This window comes from Saccostrea echinata, unplaced genomic scaffold, assembly GCF_033153115.1.
Source record: "Saccostrea echinata isolate AGI-Se365-2 ecotype Australia unplaced genomic scaffold, CSIRO_AGI_Sech_v1 ptg000014l, whole genome shotgun sequence".
NCBI lineage: Eukaryota > Metazoa > Mollusca > Bivalvia > Ostreida > Ostreidae > Saccostrea > Saccostrea echinata.
In genome coordinates, this window is record NW_026889763.1 from 12,964,174 (window position 1) to 12,987,845 (window position 23,672).

General features: G+C 36.4%; 1 protein-coding gene across 1 annotated transcript; it reads left to right on the top strand.

The window, feature by feature from the left end:
- LOC133186505 (uncharacterized) lies at window positions 1-23,649 on the top strand. The gene is made up of 21 exons (XM_061321739.1): window positions 1-1,538; window positions 1,761-3,395; window positions 6,039-6,242; window positions 9,455-10,999; window positions 11,082-11,272; window positions 12,825-12,978; window positions 13,819-13,985; window positions 14,210-14,357; window positions 14,657-14,817; window positions 15,085-15,241; window positions 15,659-15,831; window positions 16,316-16,469; window positions 17,062-17,234; window positions 19,445-19,598; window positions 19,736-19,905; window positions 20,266-20,419; window positions 20,524-20,693; window positions 20,851-20,933; window positions 21,718-21,786; window positions 21,983-22,145; window positions 23,528-23,649. Exons 1-21 carry the CDS (start codon window positions 1-3, stop codon window positions 23,644-23,646), a joined length of 7,482 nt encoding a protein of 2,493 aa, XP_061177723.1. The 3' UTR covers window positions 23,647-23,649.
- The last annotated feature ends 23 nt before the right edge of the window (window positions 23,650-23,672 follow it).

A 23,672-nucleotide genomic window follows, 5' to 3' on the forward strand; every position in this document is an offset into this window, starting at 1 on the left:
ATGCCCCAGGAAACACTGTACTCAACAATCATAAAGGTATCTGTTATTCTTCTTATGGACACTATTTCCCAAACAACTGGGGTCAACATAGTAACAAGGCTGGGTCAGATAGAAGGCAGCACTGCTGTTGTAAATAATGTCAATGTTCATCAGTTCCTCAAAATACCGTTTGCCAAACCTCCAGTTGGAACACTTCGGTTTCGGAAGCCAGAGCCTTTTGGGAACTGGAACGGAACTCTAAAAGCCACAGAGTTCGGACCATCATGCATGCAGTACATCTATGAGAACGACAAACGTCTGATTCCAAACCTTAACATTACCGAGGACTGTCTTCAGTTGAACGTGTTTGTCCCAGGAGATATCAACAGACAGAGTAATCTCACCGTCATGATCTGGGTACACGGTGGGAGTCTCACAAACGGGCAGGGTACGATGTTCAATGGCTCTTACCTCGCTTCTCGCACAAACGTTATAGTGGTGACTATCAATTACAGACTAAATGTGTTCGGCTTCCTCTACGCTGGACTCGACTCTAACTTTAAGGGACATTACGGATTCTTTGACCAACAACTGGCTTTTAAATGGGTGAAGGATAACATTGAAGATTTCGGTGGAAATCCCAACAGCATCACCATATTTGGAGAGTCTGCTGGGGGAGTTTCTGTAACCTTACAGAGTATTCTTCCTAGTAACCTAGGTTTATTCCAGCGTGTTATCGCAGAAAGTGGGTCTGTTATGGTGCCAGCAGATGTACCCGTTAATGATACAGACTCACTAAATGTGATGAAACAAACCGCCAAACTCCTAAACTGCTCACGGTTTAATATTGATGAGACAATACTTTGTCTACAGTCTATTAATGCGTCTTATTTGATGGCCAAATATTACGAATCAATGTCATCAAATATTGTGTTTTCCTCGCCTGCTGGGGAACTCTTTAACCAATCCCTTTTCAAAGATCTGAAAAATCACAATTCAGCCGCTTATGAAATGTTACAGAGTATCGATCTAATGGCAGGCACCAATACAGGCGAAGCTGGATTAGAATACTTCGAATTGGCTGGTTACCAAAAGTCCTGGGGTTTCAATATCTCTGCAAATATCCCGGAAAGAATTCTTTGCGAACACATTGCCCCAGCTATAACTGAAGAATGGTTTAAAACATGCGATGACCTTAGTGTTGCAATATGCCATAGTTACTTACAGAACTTGGCAAAAAATGCTACTCTTCTAGAACAAACACAGGCGGCAGCAGATTTATTTGCTGACTTAGCGATGAATTATCCAACATTCTACTTACTTCAGTTGCATTCGAACACGAAGAACACTAAAACCTACCAATATTCTTTTGCACACAAACCCACTTGGGAGCTTATCCAGGACAGACCGGCGTGGCTGACGGGACCAAACCACGCCTCCGAACTGGCGTTTGTGTTCGGTCTAGAGGACTGGTATCCGCACACAGTCTCACCGACATCTGCAGAGCTTGATTTGTCACATTCAATGATGGACATGTGGACTAACTTTGCCAAGACAGGGTAAATTTATGAAGATTTTAAAGCGTAGATTTAAATATTTTTAATTGACTCTTCTTTTTTGCAATATATCTATATCTATATATATATATATATATATATATATATATATATATATATATATATATATATATATATATATATATATATATATATATATAATTTTTACAAGTGTCACTGCAGAGTACTGAGTATATACAAAATACGGTACAAATTGATTTTCAGGAATCCCAATACGGGACAAACACGTCTTTGGAAATCATTCGACATGAGAGACAGACACTATCTTAGTCTTGATATACCATTAAAGCCAGGTAAATCTTTGTATGGATCTAGGATGGATTTCTGGGATAAAGATATTCCAAACATAGTGCACGCATGTAGAAGTGGAGAATATGTAATTCCGACCTCGCTGGGGAGAATTCGCGGGATCTTAACAGAAGTGAGTTCTAAGAAAATTTCACTCTTTAAGAAAGTACCGTACGCTTTACCACCTCTAAATAAACTGAGGTTTGCCAAACCCCTTCCTGTTACTCCCTGGAATGGAACTCTAGGTTCAACTGAATTTGGGCCTTCATGTGTTCAATTTCTTGACAAAAATAATCCAAGACTTCCGAATGTTAATATGTCTGAGGATTGCCTGCATCTGAACATCTACGCGCCATTTCCTACCCGACAGACGTCACGGAGAGCTGTCATGATTTGGATACATGGGGGCGGATTCATAGGAGGGCAAGGAACTTCCATAGACGGTAGTCGTCTGGTTCTTAAAGGCGACATCATAGTTGTGACCATTAATTACCGACTAAACATCTTTGGTTTTTTCAGTACTGGTAGTTCGGACACTAGAGGTAATTATGGCTTGTACGACCAACAGCTTGCCATCAAATGGGTAAAAGAAAATATTGTTGCTTTTGGGGGAGATCCCAACAGAATAACGTTATTTGGAGAGTCTGCTGGTGGAGTCTCTACCACTCTACAAGGTGTGATACCAAGTAACAAAGGAATGTTTCTGAGAGTGATCGGGGAGAGTGGATCGTTTCTTGCACGAAGAGACTATGAAACAAAGACGCGCGACACCTCTCACCAAGTGATTGCAAAGCTGTCGTGTCAGAGAGCATCAGAAACAGAAATGTTGGATTGTCTTCGTTCAAAGAACACTAGTGATTTATTAAAGGTTTGGGGCGAAATTTCTTGGAAACAGTCGAGGTCTGATAGCTATTCATTAACGACATCCATTGGTCCAATCACAGACGGGGAACTCATTCCAGAATCTCCCGATGCTGCAATGTCAAATCCTAATTCTCTGATGCACAAACAGTTTTATAGTATTGACCTACTTGTTGGCACTAACACAGCAGACTCCGGGCTGCTTTATTTCAATCTAAAACCATATTCCTCAATTTTCAAATTTAATATATCTGTAGGTGTGCCAACGAGAATAGTTTGTGATGAAATTGCACCTTCAATTGTGAGGGAAATTTATGAGATAAACTGTCCTGCTTTGGTCACTGCTATATGTAAACAATACACACCAACCCCTCCAGCGACACTCCAAGCTCAGTCTCAGATGGCTGCGGATCTTTATGGAGATTTTCTGGAGGATGTACCTACCATCAAGTCACTTAATGCACATGCTCAATCAACCAGGTCAACATTTCAGTACCTGTTTTCTCACAGACCTATTTGGGAAGTGATTGGAGAGCGCCCAATGTGGTTGAAGGGAGCAAACCACGCATCGGAATTGCCGTTTGTATTTGGACTGAAGACGTTCTATCCGTCAAATGTCCAAATAACGCAAGAGGAACAAGCTCTTGCAGATCAAATGATGGAGTATTGGACAAATTTTGCCAAATATGGGTAAGAATATAAATTCGAAATACAGTGTATTTATTTTTATCAATATTAATTTTCCTCTATAATAACACCTCAGGTTAAAAACATACGTGAATCACTTTGGTCATTGCATGTGTTGGGCGTTTCCTAAGTCAGTCACGTGTTGTGTTTTCCTACAATATTGACGTATGAGCGAATGAATAATATAGTGTTAGGAGGTGGACGGTATAAGAAAACAATAGATAAATATTGGAAATATGTAGGTGTTTTAAATAATGAGTAATTTTTATGTGAGGCTATGTTTTATAGGGATATATAGAGATGTTAGAATACATATATAATTTATATTGGTTTCAGTTATTATCAATATGTTAGTACATGTATAAGGAAGAACTGTATTTTTTCGGGTGTGTGTGTCTTTTTATAAGATAAATCGATAAGCTTGTGGTGATTCTTCTGCTGAAGACAACTCACCAGACATTTAACAAGGTCATAGCTACTCCTTTAGGTTTATGTGCACGCAAAGAACGCGTTACATGAATTCTTACGCTCAGTGGAAGAGTATGCTCTAGGACATGATCACCATTATTATTAAGGAGAGGGGGGTATACTGTCTTTCCCTTGTGTGTCTGTCTGTCCGTCCGTCTGTCTGTCTAGCTGTCTGTGTGTCTGTCCGTAACAGATTTTGGTCGCAGTTTTCTCAGCAACTACTCATCACAGATGCTTGAAATTTAAGCACACTCTTTGTTTAGGCATGCCATATGGTGGGATTCATTTTTGTACGAATTTGATGTCAACTTCCTGTTTATCCGTGCATCTGTCCCTACCATACCTGACAACTTTTGGTCACAGTTTTCTCAGCATCTACTCATTGCAGATGCTTGAAATTTTAGCACACTCTTTGTTTACGCATGCCATATGGTGGGATTCAATTTTGTACGAATCTGATGTCAACTTCCTGTTTATCCGTGCATCTGTCCCTACCATACATAACAAATTTTATGCGCAGTTATCTCAGCAACTACCGTCATCTCAGATGCTTGAAATATTAACTTACTCTTTATTTAGGCATGCTCTCTGTTGGGATTCATTTTTGTACAAATCCAATGTCAACTTCCTGATTATCATTGTGTCTGTCCATAACTGAACTTGTGTATTCACATCAGAGCGGGGGTATTATTAGTGAGCATTGGCTCACAGACTTCTAGTTACAATTGAGATTAAGATACAAATCATACGGAAATTAACAGAACATACACTCTAAGAATACGAATATTGACGTAAAATAGAAAATGAAATGTGAAGATAACGAACGGTAATCATGCTCAAAAATCTAATCAAAGAATACAAATACGATCCTCTGCAAACAGAGGTAGGATCAGATGCCATGGAGGAGTGAACATCCCCTGTCGACCGTCATATCCGCCACATGTCCCTTTTCATGACGAAGTAGAAATTACACAATTCGAACACGAACCACACTTTGATGCAGACATTCCATTTGAGACATTAGGTAAATGTAACTATTTGCTCTCACATTCTTTGCTTGCTATAGACTTGCAGCTTTCTTTGAATTTTATCAGAATCTTAGTACAAATATCTTTTCTGCTTGAACTTTCAGTAAGGCGTGACAATCTCGGCGATACATAATTAGCGTCTCTCAAATGGTGACCTAGATTCTCATTGGTTATGAAATTAATAACATTCGCAATTTTAGATTGTTGTTGACAAACAATGAGATGACATAAGCCACACCTCTTTACTGTACGAAACGATGTAATTGGTTCCTTACGTCATTCGTAGACGTCTGAACCATTTTTATCCCATGTGTATTTCACCCGTGAATAAAAAGCTGTGTAAATTTCAGTATTGATGAGCTAATCTGGCAACCAGTGAGAATATAGGTCTCTATTTGAGAGACGATAATTATGTATCGCCGAGAATGTCACGCTTACTAAAAGTTTAAGCAGAAAAGAGATTTGTACTATGTTCTATAGGTTTTTTACTTTTGGTATGTAATTTGAAATGCAACGATTTTTACATATATAGTGTACATGTAGGTGCGTGTATTTCTCTATGTGCATAAGAATTTTCATAACTTAGAAAGAGAAGTACTCTTTTACCTTTAGAAATGGTAAATTGATGAATAATGCTTAGAGTTAATTCGATCACGTAGATTTTGACTATAATTTCTGCCATTTCTGAGAAATCCAATTCCGAATCCTTTCTTTCAAAGAAATACTTGTTTGCAAAATTATGTTAGGAAATGAAAAAGTAATAGTAACTAATTTTGGATGCCTGTTTGACTGTTTCTGGAAATTATATTGCTTTTCCTGTCGAAGGATTGATTGTGATAGGTTTTTTGTTTGTATAGTTAACATGACCTGTGAATAAATGTGCTTCAAGGATCTTTTAGAGTAAGAGGATTATTTTGGCTCTCTCTTTAGATTTGAAATTCTTTTTTTTTCACCTACACAAGTTGATTTTTTTGAAAACACTGTAATAATTTTTGATACATGAAATACCTGAAACACTATACAGATGCCTAAATTAGGTAGTAAATATGTTAGTGCTGTAATGATCGACAGCTGCTTGACCTTAGGAGACAACATTTTCATTTTGTGAAATAGACAGCTGTGTTTTATCGAGATATATATTCCATTTCAGAAACCCAAAGGTAAACTCAACGGGTATTTGGAAACCTTACACTGTGAACAAGAGAGACTATATCAGACTTGATCTAAACATAACAATGTCGTCATCACTGTACAAAGACAGAGTTCACTTCTGGACAGACACAGCGCCGAGGATTGTAAAGGATTGTCATCAGCGGTCTGCTAACTCAGCCTCCATTTATAACTCTAACATTTCATTTGTCGTACGATTTCTCTTTATATTTATCACAAATGTATGTTTCTACTGATGATTTATATATATATTTCAAATATATTAATCATCGTGTAAAAAACTAGAACAGTGTATATACATTTGATCGCACTTGAAGGAATTTTTTTTTTGGTAACGTAAACTTCTACGTAGGTTTTTTTCTACACAGATTGTGCATGTTTGTTTTTTTTTTCAGAAATAAATTACAATCACTTTATTGTCATCTTTTTTAAATTTTAATGTTCATTTCTTCTTAATTCTTAATACTTAAATCAGTATGGCAAGTTACAACAAGAATCTAAGAATCTGATAAGCAGCCCACCATCAACAAAGGAAGCTAACGGACTGTCCACAAAGAAGTCTGGCATTAGATACGTCAAATCAAATACTCATCAAATGTTGCAAACCATTTTGGTGTTTTTTTTAAAGTCAGTTAGGTTTTAGGTGCGTGCTGTTTTTTCTTTGTATATTTCTAGTGTTTGATGATATTTACTATCTAAATTTATCTTTCAAAAACAGCAGAAGGAATTCTAAGATACTTTTATTCATTCATGCAAATGAGGTCGGTCGTCATAAGTCAGGATAGGTTATTCATAATAAGATTGATGCAAAATCCATGACCTTTTTCCGTTATGCCCCATTCCCCAGACAATCATTTACGAAAAATATCGTAGAAACTTGAAAATATATGACAGATACGATTACCTTCAAAACAGACGTGTTAGAAAAAAAAAACTGTTAACGATTATGGAGCTCATATATTTGATTTAGTTTCGCAAAGACCAGTTGCAAAATATTTCAAAGGGTCGGAATCGTTTGTCAGACAAATAAAAAAAAGGATACGTTAAATTCAGGCTCAAATAAGGAATTCGATATGTTGGAACTGATAAGAAGAGGATATGATGCACTCTATATCTAATACAAAAATTAAAGATACGTGTATGTCACTGCACTTGGCCATTTACGCAAAAAGATACGAATTCACACAATGCTACTTTGTTAATGATACTAAGGAAGATACGTGTATGTCACAATTTGTTACCGATACAAACAATGATGTGTCACTAATACAAAGGAGGATGTTTTATTCCCTGCAAATGATAAAAGATATGTCACACTTTGCCAAAGACACAATAGAGGATATGCTACACTTTGCCACTAATACAGAAAGAGGATATGTCACACTTAACCAGTGATATTAAAGAGAAGATGTCACAGTTTGCCACTTATACAAAAGAAAATATGTCGATGTGTCACATTTTGCAACTAGATGTACAATACCTTGCCATTGATATAGTAGAGGATATGTCAAACTTTGCCAGAAGATATGTCACACAGTAATACAAGAGGATATGTCTCACTTCGCCACTGTTACAAAAGAAGATATGTAACACATTGCCACTCTTACAAAAGAAGATATGTCACACAATGTCACTCTTACAAAAGAAAATATGTCACACAATGCCACTCTTACAAAAGAAGATATGTCACACATTGCCACTTATATAAAAGAAGAGAAGTGTATGTCACAATATGCTGCCGATACAAAAGATAACATGTCACACTTTTCCACCGATACAATAGAGGATATTCACACTTTGTCACTGATACAAAAGAGGAAATTTCCCATTTTGCCATTGAAACAATGAAGGATATAACACAGTTTGCCACCGATACAAAAGAAGATATATCGATATGTCACACTTTGTCACTGATTGAAATGAGGATTATGTAACACTATGACACTGATACAGTAGATGATTGGCACACTATGTCACTGATACAGTAGATGATTGGCACACTATGTCACTGATACAGTAGATGATTGGCACACTATGTCACTGATACAGTAGATGATTGGCACACTATGACACTGATACAGTAGATGATTGGCACACTATGTCACTGATACAAAAGAAGATAAATCTGATGCAGTAGAGGAAAAATCTCAGTCGCACTTATACATGTTAAATTGGACCTAATCTCCGATACAAAAGAGGACGGTATTTTGTATTCTTCTTGGATCCAAACGAGGTAGCAAATGTCGTATACATTAGAGGATTTGTAACACTTGGACTCTGGTACATACATAGTGCATTTGAAACTTCGACGTTGATGAAGCATATGCTAGAACAGGATCCCAAACAATCACAATCATGAGACTCTATTCGAGATTTTACGCTCTAATTCGATATTTTGTGGAGAGGAAACATAACATTATGTACAGCTATGTTTTTATAACATTTTATGATTTTTATCTTAGTTCTATAAGAAGAAGTACGTACACTCAAATAAATATCTATCGAGATTTAAGAGGAGCAACTTGTCATAGGTTTATACAGAATTATACTCAACATGCATCAAAAGTGAAGTCATTTGAATCACCCACTAAAAAATCATCCTTCATGTACTGCATTGTTTATAGATCCCATCATGATTCAAGTAAAACAACAGCCAATCAAACATTACTGAAAGACAGACCTAAAAGTGCACTACGTGGTGTGGTTCGCGCGAAATTTGTTTTTTCCTCTAAGCCAAAATTGTGGTAGGACTGATTCCTAAGTGCAACAGTTCAAAAATGTCTGACACTATCATATTTAGTCTTGTGAATATTGTTAACCTTAACTGTACAAGGATAAAAACAATGCTTAAGAATAGGTCTAGCAAATATTACAGAAACTAATTCCAATGCCATTAGAAAAAAATCAAGATACGAGCTTCACGAGACACAGAAGCGTGTAAGAGGCCAGGTGAGGTCATTCAATCTTTCATGAAATTTTGTTTATATGGTTATCTGCAGAATGCCTGCGTGATGAATGATAACTCGAATTTACGTGTCGAAATAAATAAAAATTTACTCCAAAAATCATCTCAACAATATTTTCTACTAATATTACATTGCTGAATACATAAAATGACGTACTCTTTTATTTTTGTTCTGCACGTCTATTTAATTATGCCTAACACAAACTTCATTCCACGATTGTTGAGGTAAGACAAAGTATGTCAAGTGTTTATGTCTCCCGACACCAAACAAGGGTATTCCATTCAACTTATCATTGCCATCTGTTAACGTAAGTGATCATTCTCCAAACACCAGACTTTATTTCAAAAGGAATTTTCCGTTACATCATTTTAATTAAATGCCCTTGCAATATCAGTAATAATTCTTTTTTTTTCTTTGCATTTCAGTGCACGATGATCCTACTAACGTGCATCTTTTTATCTTCCGTGAAAGGAAATATATTTCAAAATGGCACTGTAGATACAAAGTACGGGCGGATCCAAGGTTCTCTAAAAGATGTAAATGGACTTGAAGTTTATATATTTTTGAAGGTTCCATATTCCTTGCCTCCTATTGGGTCCCTGAGATTTAGAAAACCGCAACCTGTAGTGCCATGGAACGGGGTTCTTGATGCCACCAAGCCTGGTCCATCGTGTTATCAGAAAATCAGTAAATCTTACAAGAAGTTTTTGCCATCAATGAACGTCTCTGAAGATTGCTTGTACATGAATATATATATTCCAGCGTCAGTATCCCATACAAATAAATTTTCTGTTATGGTATACATTCATGGAGGGGGGTATTCCACAAAATCTGCTAATTTACACGACGGATCCCGGTTGTCTGCGACTGGTAACGTTATTATTATTCTGATAAATTACAGACTAGGAATGTTCGGTTTTCTGAGCACTGAAGATGAAAATGCCCGCGGTAACTATGGGCTATGGGATCAAATCGAGGCTTTGAAATGGATACAAGAGAATATTGGGTATTTTGGCGGAAATCCCTCTAGTGTGACAGTATTTGGACATTCTGCAGGAGGATACAGCATTGGACTACTACTTCTGTCTAAACATTCTTTTGGTTTATTTCACAGAGCAATTGCAATGAGTGGGCTTGGTCTTAACAGACGTTCTGTCACTCATAACGCCCGAAACGCGGCTTTTCGAATAGCCAAGTTTGTGGGATGTTTTAACGACACTGTAGAATATAACGCCAAATCTGTGAACTCCTCTTATATTGTTTCATGTTTACGAGCTAAATCACCTCTGGATATTTTAATAGCAACTGGAAAAATGCGAGCCAGCTATCACAAATATGACTTTATCATGAGACCCGGTCCTGTTATTGATGGCGAATTACTCTCGAATTCACCAGAACGTATAATAAATGATCCAACATCAGAAGGCTTTAAAACTTTCATGAGTGCTGACATCATTGCAGGAACCAATGACGAGGATGGATGGTTGTTGAGGTCAAAACTAAAAGACATGCAGAGTGTTTACCACTTTAATCTGGATGATGGAGTTTCTACCTCTGCAATGTGTGATGGGGTTGTAAAGGCCTTAGTTCGCGATTACTTTCATTCCAACCCGATGATTGCCAACCAAATATGCAACATGTATTTAAAAAACAGTTCAATTCTTGCTCAAGGTCATGCAACTCTTGACATGTATGGTGACATGTTGTATGCCTCACCTGCAGTACAAACACTCAGAAGACATCGGTCAGGGTTAAGAAGCTTTGGGAAGGCGATGGAGAAAAAGACGTTTCACTTTCTTTTTACTCATAAGCCCACATTTCCAGTCATTACCCGCCGCCGGAAGTGGCTGACAGGTGCACAACATGGCGATGAGACGTGGTTTATCTTTCAAAATAAAAATTTTAATTACACAGTAAAAGAACAGAAACTTAGTGATGACTTCGTGAGGTATCTGACCAATTTTGCTAAAACGGGGTAAGTTTTTCCGCTTGAAATTACATTTTATCAATTAATGTTATGTAACAACAAAGTTAATACACATTTTTTTCCATTGCAGAGATCCAAACAGTGCCAATATGGATATCGTTTGGCTAGCATTCAATGAAGAGTCAGAGAGTTATATAACAATTCATCAGAACATAACAACAGGGCAACATCTTTTCAGGAAACGAATGGCGTTCTGGCTAGACACGGTGCCTTCCCTTCTACATACGTCAACGTCTTCACAGATGGCGCTTCATAGATACTGTTTTATCCTGTCTCTTATCTTATCTTATAGTTGGTTTTTGTAAAAGATTTTTTAGAATGTCTACATAGTGATATAAGCAGTGGAATGACTGCATTAGTTTGAAAGGATTTGTGGAGAATACTGGTATAATTGGTAGAACACTTCATTTATATTCATATGTACAAAATTATTATGGCTTCATCTTTGCCTAAATGGTCATAACTCAAAATAAACTTGAAACTACACTGATGAAGGTTACAAATTAATGTGACTAGCTACAGCCTTGCTCTCCTGGAAAGGATTTTTGCAAACTTTTCTTAACTTTCCCTTTATATTCCAAATCAACTTTGAATTCTTCCTATGGCCCAACTGAACTTTTATTCTTTTGGTCCTGGTTTGTTTACATATGACTCCAATTAATCTTTTAGCTAATTCTTGTTGTCTCCTTGGTTGTCAAAATTTATTCATTATAATATCTTAATCATTCTTATATCTCCTTTTCTTTAAAGGGAACTTGGAATTTCATTTTAGGAAATTTTAATTACCAACCTTGAGACTCTGCCTCAAGTGAGGTAAAGTATAAAGCTAAAGTCTGCAAAAAATTCCTCGTCAGCAAAAAGGTCGATAACCAATAGTATATATAGGAATGTCCAAAATAAACCAACATTATCTGGCCTTGTATCTTCTTTCAAATCTCTATTAAGAGAAATCAGAACAAAAACCGGAACTAAATATGAGAAGATAGAAAGATTGTATCATCAAGACTTTTGACTCATAGTTTATAAAAGTATATAAAGAGTTCGAAAGATAATTTATGTTGGAAATAAAATTAAATACGATTTTGCTGAGTAATCGTTCTGGAAAACGTGCTCTGTCTTTTTTTGTTTGGACGACAAAAGATCTGAAATGTCTCACAAAGAAGCTAAGATATAGACAATTTTATATACTTTCAAAAGTTGGAATTTTTAATACATGTACATAATTTATATGCACATACATATATATGACAGTGTACTTTATACCGTATGATGTACTAGTATTGCGTATATCTGAAAGTCTTCACTATAAGTCATCATGCCCCGACCAAGAACTTGTGTGTGATAATCAAACGGGAACCAGATCTTATCTAGCCTGATAAGGCAATCCAAGTCACATTGACGTCTTCAAACATGGCTCCAACATGGTTTCTCATAAGTATTAATTTTACAAATACTCAGTACTATGATATATGTGTATATCTGTAATATGTTTATATGTTTTATTGTGCATAAAAATTGTCATACATTGGCAAATGATGTTGCAATGTTCTTTCATATGCAGGTTTGCTATTTGGCTATAGCCAAGGTGAGTAAAGACCCTTATGGATTTTAAAAAGAAACAAAACCTTGTCATATTTATTCTTAAGCGTTCAATTTGACAAATAAACTCGTTTGTCTTCAGATCTTCCTCATAAGATAATTATACCGAGCATAAGAAAATGAGAAGTCTGCATTTATAACTTCTCTGGCGTTTCAATATGTAAATTTAAAAATCATGTGTCAAGAATAATTAAGGTGGTTTCTTGTTTAAAAGCTGTAATTCAGAGTATCCGTTTGGTGGGGCCGGCCGGAGTAGCAGGTCAAGGTCGTGTGGAGATCCAGAAGGACGGAATATGGGGGACTGTGTGTGATGATCAGTTCGATATGATGGACGCGAAGGTGGTGTGTAGAATGTTGGGATCAAAGGGGTAAGAAATAAAAAAGAATCATTTTTATGTCTAATGATATGATTTATCAAAGAATTAATGGAGGCATACAAGGCGAGGAAAAATCCCCTGCTTTGAGGAAGATATTTCTTAAAAGTTCACACAAAGTTATATTTTTCAAAAACTGTGTAGTCACTTTCCTCTATTACATATTTGATTCCTATATTTTATTATATTCCTTATTGATAAATAATTAAATTTTTGGTTATGTTTTTAAAGTATGTGAAAAGGCAAAAATAGCCCCACAAATGATTCGAACTCTCTCCAAAGTTCGCGGTAGGGCGTAATGTTAACCACTACTCTACAAAGTCTTCATATCATTGGAGGTGTCAGTGTGGTTTAGATAAACGAGTTTGTTGATGCATGTCATTTTTCAGAAATTGTCGATTTTTCAAAGTGAATGGGTCCAAACACCATTTAAAAAAACAACAGATTTTACATTCACTTTTTCGTCATTTAAACGTTTATGTAGAATGGAGACTTGACCATCCATCTTCAAAAATAATTTTTGTGTTGCTCCAATTGAGCCATTTTACAGGTGTACAGTGTGTTCAACTCTCAGTTTAAAAACAGAGTTATTTAATAAAATAAATGATCGAATCAACTGTGTGACATTACTGACAACATAATTTTTGAAAAATATCGGTATAACTTTTCCATGAACTTTGAAATTTGATAAATATATTGTCACAGACCGGGGGATTGTACTTTCCTAAAACGCCTTCATTCTTTAAAGAAGACAAGATAACAAAACACTTGCATGTCTATGCACAGTGATATTGATGTTTGAGTCGTATTTATATTTTTGGATTCTTTGGTCAGGAACGTCCATCTGGCAACAGTAGAGGGAGTCTTCGGCAAAGGTACCGGACGGATTTTCTTTGATGAACTGCAGTGTGTGGGTACAGAGACTGACCTTGATCAATGTCGCAGTAACTCCTTCCATGACTGTTTTCACAGCGAAGACGCTGGCGTCATCTGTGACTCAGGTCAAGTGATATTGCAAACAATAATTTTTAAATGTTTCTTTGAAATACTGTCCCATTAACCCAATTTCCTAGGAGTATTATAGATCCATTTTTAAATGAAGTCTGAAAGTTTTCTATGCGGCTCCATTCTTTCAATTTTTCATTTCTTTTAAGGCATTCAGACTTTTTTGTTCCGGATGAGAGTTTGAACATCAGTCATATGTAACCCTGTTATTGAACTTTAGATTCTGTGAAGTTCCGACTGGTAGGTGGGTCTGATTCTAACAGTGGTCGTGTGGAAGTGAACCTGAACGGACTATGGGGAACTGTCTGTGACGATGAGTTCGATACAAGAGCGGCAAAAGTTGTGTGTAAACAACTCGGATTGCCATAGTAAGTGGTATATTTTCCCCGACATTGACTCTGCAAAAGAAGCGTTGGACAGATAGAACCGCCCTCGTACCAACCATTAGCCATAAATGTTATGATCTAATCCTATATCGTGTAAAAAATTATAAAGCCTCATTTATACCTTCAAATACAGTCTAGTTTGGTGATATACATGTAATTGAAGCCTGTAACTGGGCAATTTTATGCTTCTTTGTAAGGAAAAGTTAATGAGGACATTCAACATCATTTTTTCTAAGATGCAACTTTAATTAATGAAGCTTTAACATTTACCTACTTTTCAGTGCAAATGCTTTTCCAAACAATTTCGGTCCAGGGACAGGATCCATCTGGCTTGATGACGTCATGTGCACAGGAAGTGAAGGTAACATCCTGGAATGCAACCAGACAGAAATCGGCAACAACGACTGCGACCACACAGAGGACATCGGCGTCGTCTGCACGGGTAAAAATAAACACTTACTGAAGAGATCTTTCATATTCAACATGTAGTAAAAATAAGAATTATACAGACCTATTCAAAGTTGTTTATCACTAGCATAATAAAATTTGCATTTGCCCATTCAAACATTAATAAACCTTAGGTAACATTTTATCACATGAAAAAATAAGTACAATATTGCATTGGATTAGGTCATTGATTAATCTCTTTGAAATCTTGTAAATTTAATTATGCTGATGGTTTTACGATGTTTCTCATCAAACTTCATAGATACCCCACCAAAACTCCAGATCCGACTTGTTGGTGGGGCTAGGACTGACGAGGGAAGAGTGGAGGTTAACATTGGAGCCGGCTGGGGAACAGTTTGTGATGACGAGTGGGATTCGAATGAAGCAGCTGTGGTCTGCCGCATGCTAGGATTCACTGGGTATGTAGCAGACGTCATTCAGTAACACTGAAAATGAAACAATTGTAGTCTAGGGCATTAAATGCGTATGTAGCAGGCTTCATATCGGTAACATTAAAATACAGAGGTGGGAGCATACTGGTGATGAAAGTAAACTTTTTATAATTTCATACAATTACATACACATGTACATTAAAAAAAATTACAATATACTGTGAGACAGCCGATTTCTCTTCATTTGAATGACTGACAGGGTTCAAGAAGTAATATATAATTCAACAATATAATATCAATCTATTAATGTCTTTCTGTCGGAATTAATGCATTTATAAAGTCAACTTTTACTGATATAAATAATTTCAAGTTTATTGACACTTACTAAAATAACCAAAACTAATGAAGTACGATTTCAATTCGGACCATTTGACTTGATTCCAGAGGTATTCCACGAGCAGTAGCGCAAGGTTTCTTCGGACAAGGTACCGGAAGTATTTTAATGGATGACGTAAATTGCACGGGGACTGAGAGTACACTGGCGAGCTGTGGTTTTGCCGGATACGGATCCAATGATTGTGACCATACCGAGGACGCAGGTGTTATTTGTCACGCAGGTATGTCCTATAAAAAGTTGTTGCTGTAAAAGGCGTGTATAGTCCGTGTTTGTCTTTGAGTAAAAATTTACTTACTGTTGGGAAGTTGGTAGTTTTAGCTTTGGTACACTCTTTAACTCAATTATACTGAAAATGTTTTAAAAAGTGTTCTTCCTTATATGATGGAGGAAAATCTCGATTTCACTCTTGGAAACTCCAACAAATTAAATAACAAATTAATACAGCAAGTTACAATCATAGCTTATAAGAGAAAACAAGGTACAAACATCGCTTATAAGAGAAAAACAAGGTACGAACATTGCTTATAAGAGAAAAACAAGGTACAAACATCGCTTATAAGAGAAAAACAAACAAAAAAGCCACATAACTGAATAAGAAATTGAAAGAACACAACATACATCCAAATGAAAATGCCTTCTAAGAAATGAATATAAAATAAAGGCATACAATTAATATAATACTCTTTTGAAATTATCTTCATCAGAAAATTCACAAGCTCTTAAAGTCCGTCTGGTGGGCGGAGCCAATGAGAAAGAAGGGCGTGTCGAGGTGTTCTTCAACAACACGTGGGGTACTGTGTGTGACGACCAGTTTGATGACAGGGAAGCCAAGGTGTTCTGCCGTATGCTGGGATTCAAGTACGTTGACTTCTCTCTTTCTCTTCCACTCTGTTGATGTCAATGAATATACGTCTTCCTTTTCTTATGTATTAATTCAATGGCTTTATGCTAATTTTTATTCCAAGTCGGTGTCGATAGTATCGTGTATTGTTTTTATCATCCCATTTATTTTGGTCATTAAATAAACACAAAGTTTATATCGTCATAGAGCAACTTTTATCAAATGTTAACCCTGTTAGGAAAAGTATATCGGCAACTCAGTTTACAGATGTATCTTATCAAATAGGGGACACTTTAATGTAAAGTTATCTTGTAAAGTTGTAATAACTATCACAATTGTTGACGACGAAATGGCAAAATCATAAGAATATTTACTTCCTCATTTAAATTACTACCGCAGTTATAACACGGTAATTATAATAAGGTTATATGAATAACAGGAATATGCCATCACATGATTCAACTTTGATTTCTAATGTCACACATTATGAGCGAGAGCGTGATAAAAAACCTTATGTGTGAACCGTGGTGCTAAGTCTTGAATGTAAATAAAATTGGTATGAGGTAATGAAATTTGATTACCTTATGGCTTTCAATCTTATTACTGTAGCGGTACAGCTGTTGGATTAGCTGAAGCTCACTTTGGACCTGGTACGGGACCAATATTCCTAGACGACGTCTCTTGCAGTGGAACTGAGGATACCATCGCAACATGTAGCTTTGCTGGGTATGGTCAAAGCGACTGTGACCACACAGAAGACGCAAGCGTCATTTGTGACGCAGGTGAGTTCTGTTTATATAAAGTTCTATCGTATATAAGTATGGAAAGAACAACTTCGCAGAGAAATCAATTTATATAGTTACCAATATATAAATGGTGCCTGTTTTGGAGGGTAACGGTCAAAATTGACACCCCCAGGGAAAAGCATTGTCAACCGACTCGTCAGCGGAGGTTGACAATGGTTTTTCGAGGGGTGTCAATTTCAGCTGTTACCCTCCAAAACAGGCACCTTTTTTTTTATTATACATGTACTGAATGTCTTATTGATTTAGGGTGTTAGCAAAAAATCTGTCGATCGTTGTTGAGTTCACATTTATAAAGCCGTCAAACTCCTCGCTTCTGTTTTTCTCAATAAAAAAGCTTCGAAAAAGATTTACCGACCTCTTTGTTGTTTGTTTGATACTCAAACAGTCCTTTATCATCTAAAGTTTCCTTATTTCTGCACACTCCCAAGCATTTTTGTCTGTTGTTTGTTGTTTTCAATTAAGCCAAATCGGACGCAAGTTTGATTGACGGCAAGTTTATTCGGCTTCCTTTAAACGCACACCTGACGTTTTGAGACGCCTGTGAAAATTTCGTTGTGTTACCCGCTGTCAAGTGTGTTGGGTAACTTTATACATTTATTGACTGGGTTCTCGGGCAACATGCGTTTTGTCGGACCCAAGAACCAAACTGTTTCCCTGAGGCCGTTAGGCCGAAAGCAAACAGTTTGGTTCCAGGGGTTGACAAAACGCATTTTGCCCGAGAAAACAGTCAATAAATGTTTTGTTATACCTTTTTGACATAACATGATGTAAATTTTGTTTACCCGCACTGCGATTTAAACTCGGTGAATTCCGTAAAGTTCTGTCGAACTCCAACGAAGGCAAATAAGATACAGCTGACCCCGCCCACACTGTGACGTAAGTGGTCCAACGTCTAATCAACAGGTCCAATATCTCACTCTGCGGTCAAACATCGATTTTTAGCTCACCTGAGCTGAAAGCTCATGTGATCTTTTCTGATCACCTGTTGTCTGTCGTCCGTCCGTCTGTAAACTTTTCACATTTTCAACTTCTCAAGAATCACTGGGCCAATTTTAACCAAACTTGGTACAAAGCATCCTTCAGTAAAGGGGGGTTAAAATTGTTAAAATGAAGGGCCAAGACCCCTTCCAAGGGGAGATAATCAAGAAAAGGCAAAAATAGGGTGGGGTCATTAAAAAATCTTCTTCTCAAGAACCACTGGGCCAGAAAAGCTGAAACTTATGTGGAAGCATCCTGGGGTAGTGTAGATTTTAAATTGTTCAAATCATGGTCACAATAGGGAATCCAAGTTTTGCTTGAAATGTGCAGAAAAAATCTTTAAAAATCTTCTTGTCAAGAACCACTGGGCCAGAAAAGCTGAAACTTATATGGAAGCATCCTGGTGTAGTGTAGATTCTAATTTGTTCAAATCATGACCCCCGGGGGTAGAGCGGCAATAGGGAATCCAGTTTTACATTGAAATATGTAGAAAAAAAAATCTTTAAAATATACTTCTCAAGAACCATTGGGCTAGAAAAGCTGAAACTCATGTGGAAGCAACCGTCAAATCATGACCCCGGGGGGTAGGGCGGAGCCACAAAAGGGAATCTAATTTTAACATTGAAATATATAGGAAAAATCATTAAAAATATTCTTCTCAAGAACTATTGGGCCAGAAAAGCTGAAACTTAAGTGGAAGCATCCTGGGGTAGTGCAGATTCTAAATTATTCAAATCATGACACAGGGGGTAGGGCGGGGCCACATTAGGTTTTCCAAGGGGGGAAATCAAGCGAAAAACAGCAGGGCCAAAGTTACTCAGGTGAGCGTTGTGGCCCAATGTGGCCTCTTGTTTTATGACCGCTCAGTAAAACATTGGAAATGTTAGACTTTTTTAAGTATAGAATTATATAGGAAACAATTTTCAAAGGTATAACAAAATGATATATTAATCCGTTTTATTGGGTTTATGATTGTGTCTCTTGTGACACATTTACCAGACTCTATTCTGTTTTATGTAATGACCTCAAAGGATTTGACCTTTTACTCAGGTAAAATACTGCCTTGCGAGAAAACCATTTTTAAAGTTTTTCGTTTTAGTTTTGAAAAGTGATTGGTTTAAAAACTACTCCGATTCATTAAAACAACAGATCGTAATTCTTTTTTGCCTCTTGAACATCTAGTGAAATTGCAGTCTTATCTTATACAGGCCACCAAAATATAAGCATCCGGCTTGTCAACGGAAAGGTTCCGAATGAAGGTCGTGTGGAAGTCCTCTATCATGGAGTCTGGGGTACAGTTTGTGACGATCGATTTGATTCAACGAACGCCAAAGTAGTGTGCAGAATGCTCGGATTTCCAACGTATGTCATAATTATATGTTTATTTCACCTGAATTTAAAGTTTGCCTGAAGATTTCTTCTCTTAATTTTTCGACTTGTTTGAGGAGTTTGAATACAAACCCATTTCTAGTGTATATTTTATATATAATGGCTTACAGAGGTAACGCTGAAGCCGTCACTGGAGGGCGCTTTGGAGCGGGGACTGGGAAGATATGGCTGGACAATGTGGACTGTAACGGGATGGAGAACTCTATAGTTCAGTGTCGTCATCAGGTGTGGGGATCTAACAACTGCGACCACTCAGAAGATGTAGGAGTTCGTTGCGGAAGTAAGTCGTCATGTAACAAAGTGCTTTAGTCTTCCTGTTTATTTGAATTTATTTAAAAAAAAACAGTACGATAAAAAAATTTGAAACTGTTAATACGTCATTAACCTTATATCATGTACATGTCAAGGTATACATGTTACAGACTTTAAAATACTGTTTTGTTTTAAGTATTATAGCAATTCTTTTAATTTGGATTCGAATTGATGATGTATTGCCATCTACATTCCATTCTTTCTGTTGACAATAGTTTATACAAGTTTATTTGTAAATTCAGGTAAGTCAAAAAGATTTTTCATTTTGAGCAAAGGAAGCGTGACTCTAGATCACTGTGTTACGGATGTGTATGTTTGTCTTAACCAGGTACAATAGAAAGCCCTGTTCGTCTTGTTGGAGGATCCACACCTTATGAAGGGCGTTTAGAGATTTTCCATGAGGGCAGATGGGGTACAGTGTGCAACAACGGTTTTGACAAAACTGCAGCCAAAATAATTTGCAACAGTATTGGTTATCCAAGGTAATTACATAAATCGATACGACATCATCATACTAGAATAACCCACAAATAAAATTCTTATTAAAAATTCCCCATGTAAGTGAATGTATGTGTTGTATTTTTAGTGATAATCCAACACTGATGCAGGCCACTAACTTCGGTGTCCCACCTGCTACTGTATGGTTGGATGGGGTGAGATGTATGGGTAACGAGACATCAATTGATGTCTGTACACATAACAGGTTTGGCCTGACTTCCTGTGGCCATGATAAAGACGTCGCCATCATGTGCAGAGGTGATTTGGTATATTCCGTCGCACATCATTAAACTTCCGACAGAAAGGAGTCATTTTTTTTAACAGAATACAACTTTTAACATGTCTAAGTCTGTTGCTTTTGGAATTCATTGTCTTTATTATTCAAAATAGGATATCTGTCATTTTTTTCATTTAGCACATGGTATAAAGTGCTACCATTGCGATGGTGTACAAGACCCCGTTACCTGTAACGAGGAAATGCAGTGCTCCGCTGGAGAGGTCAGTTTCAGGGCACAAGAAGTTTTAACCTTATCTACTTCCTGTCAAAGTCATAAAAAATACTCATTACACGTGTATATAAGAATACTTTAATTGATCAAAGTAGCTCCAGAACACTTTTATTGCTAGCGTGCCAATGCCTCTTACTAAAATTATATTTTCTATACTTTCATATACTATACATATATTTGAACAAGAAACGTTTCGTCAATTACATAAATTACAATGATGTCCAAATATAAACCATGGTCTATCTTTAAGTAGTCCATAAGGTTGTTTCTAAGCTTGCGTAAGGTATGATGCAAATGAAATTTTGTTTCCGATAAAAAAAAAAAGTGGAAGATTTGGCGCTATATTTCAGACTCTTGTCAGTAAGGTCTAGGCAACGATTTTCCTTTTGACACCAAACAGCAATAATAAAGTACACGAAATTATAGTTTTTGCGGCTCAATTTTTATTAAATCATTTATTAGAATAAGTGTTGACATAACTATTAGAATTGTTTGGGTGGAGTTGAAACGAGGCAACAGTCGTATTTAGTAGAAAAAATTCGTAGAAATTATTTTTCAAATTTACTGAGAAATAATCTTTTCGCAAGCTGTCAGTCAGATATGAAACTATATAAAATAGCAAATATATCCACATGACGAATTTCTGAGAAACTTACAGGAGTTGAACTGATGTGTATGTGATCCAGAAACACTGGGATCAGTCGATGTTGTAAGAGTGTGGTATGTTTTATCCTCATTGGTTTCGTTAAGCATTAAGCTCCCTTTCTGTCCAGATATGTGAGGAAGCAGCTTACATCGCCAACGGAGAGACGAGATTCTCCCTCACCTGCCAAAGCAAACTGGTTAGTGGGCCTTAACAAGATCTTATAATGACACTGGGAAGAATAGCGACTATTGAATCATTATATAGATCAATTTGCAAATTATGGCAAAACTTTGCTTTTACTGCAATAAATCTTGATGTGATTTTTTTGACAGGTTCGTATGCAATTTATTTCTTTGTTAACATGACAATATTGGATCTTTTTTCGCTACTAGGTGTGCGACGCGTTGCAGGGAAATGCGATTGGAAGACGGGACGTTGTTAAGCGACAGGGTCAGACCGTGCAGGTCAAATGCTGTGACACGCCCCTTTGTAACCGTAATCTCATAGACAAATCCTCGATTCACGGCGGACACGGCCATGGTCACCCTAGCACCGGTTGGTAACTTTATCTACATAATATATTCACTGAATATTTTCTCCTTTATTTCTTGTGAAAAATTACTTCCCTTATTCATTTCATTAGGGCTGAACTAGTGAGTTTTTTTTTTTAAATTCATATGTTTATGGATGATTTCTTAAGCAGCGGGCTTTACCATCAATGAAACATAACTAATGCGTACAGATTAAACGAGTATTTATACAGACATACTTCTTTGTTTGATATTGCTGGATTAACGGTTGCAACAGTTGGAAAAAAATACGTACTAACTCATGCGGATTATGTAATTTTTTTAAATAGTTGCAACCATTAATTCACGCATTAAAAGAAGAAAACATTTTAAAAATTGTTTAAGTAAAAGGAATAACAAACGTTTGTAATGAAGGAATACAGGATATCATGATCTCAATATTTATCTAGTGTTATTTTAAACAAACATTATTAATAAATGCTTTAATTAAGATTCCTGAAAATCATTTAAGGAACGGCCCATAAAGAGAATTTTTTATTTCACGTACGTATGAGTAAGTTTGTCATAGTTTTCAAGTAATAGGAGAAAATTGCAAAAAGTACAGCGACAACATTGAAAGCATCTTACCACCCCACCCCCTTTAAAAAAAAAATAAAAAAAGTAAAGTAAATTCTTACAATACAATCATGATTATCAGAGTTCATTAAATCTCTGAAGTATATATATGAATATATATTCCCTTAAGTGACAAAGCAATGACACGCCTATCTATAAACAAATACTAGTACATTTAGTTGCTCCAAGCTTAAAATCATTGTTACGTCAATATGAAATACAGTTTCACTACATGTTAACTAAAAAAAATCTCACAGTATACTGTGTAAAGCTGTTTAAATTACAGTCTAGGGTTATGCACTTCCTCTCTTTTGTGATTAGTAGAAATTGCATGATGTAAAATTTTTCAATTATTTCGTTAAAATGCTGTTCAGGACAAGGGAGATAATTTTCTTGTGATCTTATTATCGTACGACTTATAAGTTTTTCAAAATTTTCAATCTTATAGAAATCAACTAACCAACAAAAGAATGACGCTGACACTTTGATTTCTATAGCAACTATAAAAAAAATGTTTCTTTATTTTCATAGTTAAAGGAAATGGTCTTTTTTACATACAAACATAACACTCTCTGTCTTTCATATGATAGGGCTAATATCTGTAAAAAGCTGTTGAAGAAATGCAGAGAACTACATGTACATAAGAATAATATGGCCTGATAAGAATGTCAGTTTGCCGCTAAAGACGGCAAAGGTTTTGAAAAGAGCTATACATGTACTGAACAATATAATCATCATTATTTATATAAGTAAGAACCTTTTTGTTTACATGAACATGTTTTCTATTTTTAGGTTGTCAGGATGACCCTAAGATGGACTGTAGTGCACTAGATGGTATCAACATATGCGCCAATGTCCAAGCGGCCAAAATCTACTGTCCACTCCATTGTGGCCTGTGTACTCGGCCTTAGGGTCGAATTCTTCAAGAGAGGTAGCT

What these genes read in the sequence shown, in the direction of transcription:
- LOC133186505 (XM_061321739.1), top strand. Translation starts at nt 1, where the DNA reads ATGCCCCAGGAAACACTGTACTCAACAATCATAAAGGTATCTGTTATT. An exon ending in CATCGGCGTCGTCTGCACGG is followed by an intron (nt 14,818 to 15,084) that starts GTAAAAATAAAC and finishes CAAACTTCATAG; the next exon opens with ATACCCCACCAAAACTCCAG. An exon ending in TGCAGTGCTCCGCTGGAGAG is followed by an intron (nt 20,934 to 21,717) that starts GTCAGTTTCAGG and finishes CTTTCTGTCCAG; the next exon opens with ATATGTGAGGAAGCAGCTTA.